The following is a 1,774-nucleotide window of genomic DNA, read 5'->3' as shown; positions in this document are numbered from 1 at the left end:
GCTAGCAACCTTGCTAGGCCCCCACACATCAACATGAAGAAGATCAAATAACCCTTGACTTGAGGACTAAGACTCGAAGGAAAACTACTACGTGTGTGCTTGCCAAGTTGACAAGCCTCACACTAAAAAGACTCTGGAACTGAAAGATTAGGTAGGAGAGAACGGAGCTTGGGTGCTCAAGGGTGACCAAGCCGGAGATGCCATTGGAAGACTGTAGGCTCTGATGTAAAAGAGGTAGCAGCAAGACCCATAGGAGCCGACAGGATGTAGACGCCCCCTTTCTCATAGCCGCCACCAATCGTCTTCCCAGTTTGCAAGTCCTGAAATGAGCATGAACCAGGGTAAAAAATAATACGACAATGTAAATCAGTAGTCAACTGTCTAACAGAGAGTAAATGAGATGGAAATTTAGGAGCATATAAAACATGTGGAATAGTCATAGACTGAGGTAGCTTCACATCTCCATAACTCAATATGGGTGATAGTCTACCATCTGCAATTTTTACATGACGTGGCTGGAGAAATTTATGCAGAGTAGTGAAAGACCCAGGTCTACTACAGAAATGTCTCGGTGCTCCTGAATCAATAATCCACGAAGTACCTGAGTCAGACGTGGAAGGACCCGCTGAGAAGGCTCGATCAATCAATGCTGTGGAAGCTGAAGCCTGTGAGGCTTTGTGTGCTAAAAATTGCTCATACTCAACTTTGTCAATGCTAACTGTAACTGTCTTTGGTGCTATACTAGACGAAGAGTCCTCCACCGTAGGAGTGGCAGTTTGTGCAGAGCCCATAGAAGAGTGAGTAGGGCTCTTGCCCTGTTTGGTGACCATATTTCTTCCCTATAAAAAAAAGGATGGGCGACCATGTTTATCCCAACAGCGATCATCTAACTGTCCAATTTTTCCACAATAGGTGCATTGGAGCCTCCCACAGCCCCCAGTTCCACGACCTATACCTCTTCCTCTGGCACTATAGGTAGAGCCATGACCACGACCACCCCCCACAGCAAGGGCAGAAGCAGGCGTCACACCAGCTGGATGAGACAAGCTAATAGCAAGATGACTAAGTCTGTTATATGCATCAGAGAGATTAGGAATTTCACTTCTAGTGAGCATCTGATCCTTAGCAGCAGTATACTTAGGAGAGAGACCAGCAAGAAACTTTGCAACCATAGTAGGTTCAAAGTGTGGCTTATAACAAGATTTGCCTGGAGGACGCAAGAATTTCAGACGTTCATAGGTAGCTTTAACTGTTGCAAAGTATTGTGATAAATCCTGATTTCCCTGTCGGAGGTTGTGCAACTCTTCTTCAACTTGAAGGATTTTACTCACATTCTTATCTTGTGAATATGCCTGTCTAAGGAATTCCCACATCTCCTTCGCAGTAGTATACTAAGTAATAGTAGAAGCAATTTGTGGTTGGACTCTATTCATAATCCAAGAAATAACCATGTTGTCATTCTCTTCCAAGGTTATGTACTTTCCTGACTTGTTAATAGGCTCATCCTCTTCAATTATGTGTCCCTTTCGATGTCCTTTGACTGACAACATAAAGGATCGGGACCACAATTCATAGTTGTGTCTATCTAATTTAACCGTAGATCCATAGGAGAAGGGATTTCCAACTCCTTTATGATCATTACCACCCTCTGATTTGTGGTTTTCAGCCATAATAAATCACAGAAAGAATGAGAATACCAAGATAAAATATATATGCAGCAACTTCACGCATATGTCACGCATATGTCAGGAACAAAAAATAAGAAACGTGCACA

At 43.2% G+C, this 1,774-nt stretch overlaps 1 protein-coding gene across 1 annotated transcript; it reads right to left on the bottom strand.

Moving 5' to 3' along the window:
- Window positions 1-839: 839 nt before the first annotated feature.
- On the bottom strand, window positions 840-1,373 carry LOC116262168 (uncharacterized). The gene has a single exon (XM_031641308.1). The coding sequence runs from the start codon at window positions 1,371-1,373 to the stop codon at window positions 840-842; it is 534 nt and encodes a 177-aa protein (XP_031497168.1).
- Between the last annotated feature and the right edge of the window lie 401 nt (window positions 1,374-1,774).

This window comes from Nymphaea colorata, chromosome 10 (genome assembly GCF_008831285.2).
Source record: "Nymphaea colorata isolate Beijing-Zhang1983 chromosome 10, ASM883128v2, whole genome shotgun sequence".
Lineage (NCBI taxonomy): Eukaryota > Viridiplantae > Streptophyta > Magnoliopsida > Nymphaeales > Nymphaeaceae > Nymphaea > Nymphaea colorata.
The sequence above is the reverse complement of the archived record's forward strand: the minus strand, read 5'-3'. Positions and strand labels throughout refer to the sequence as shown.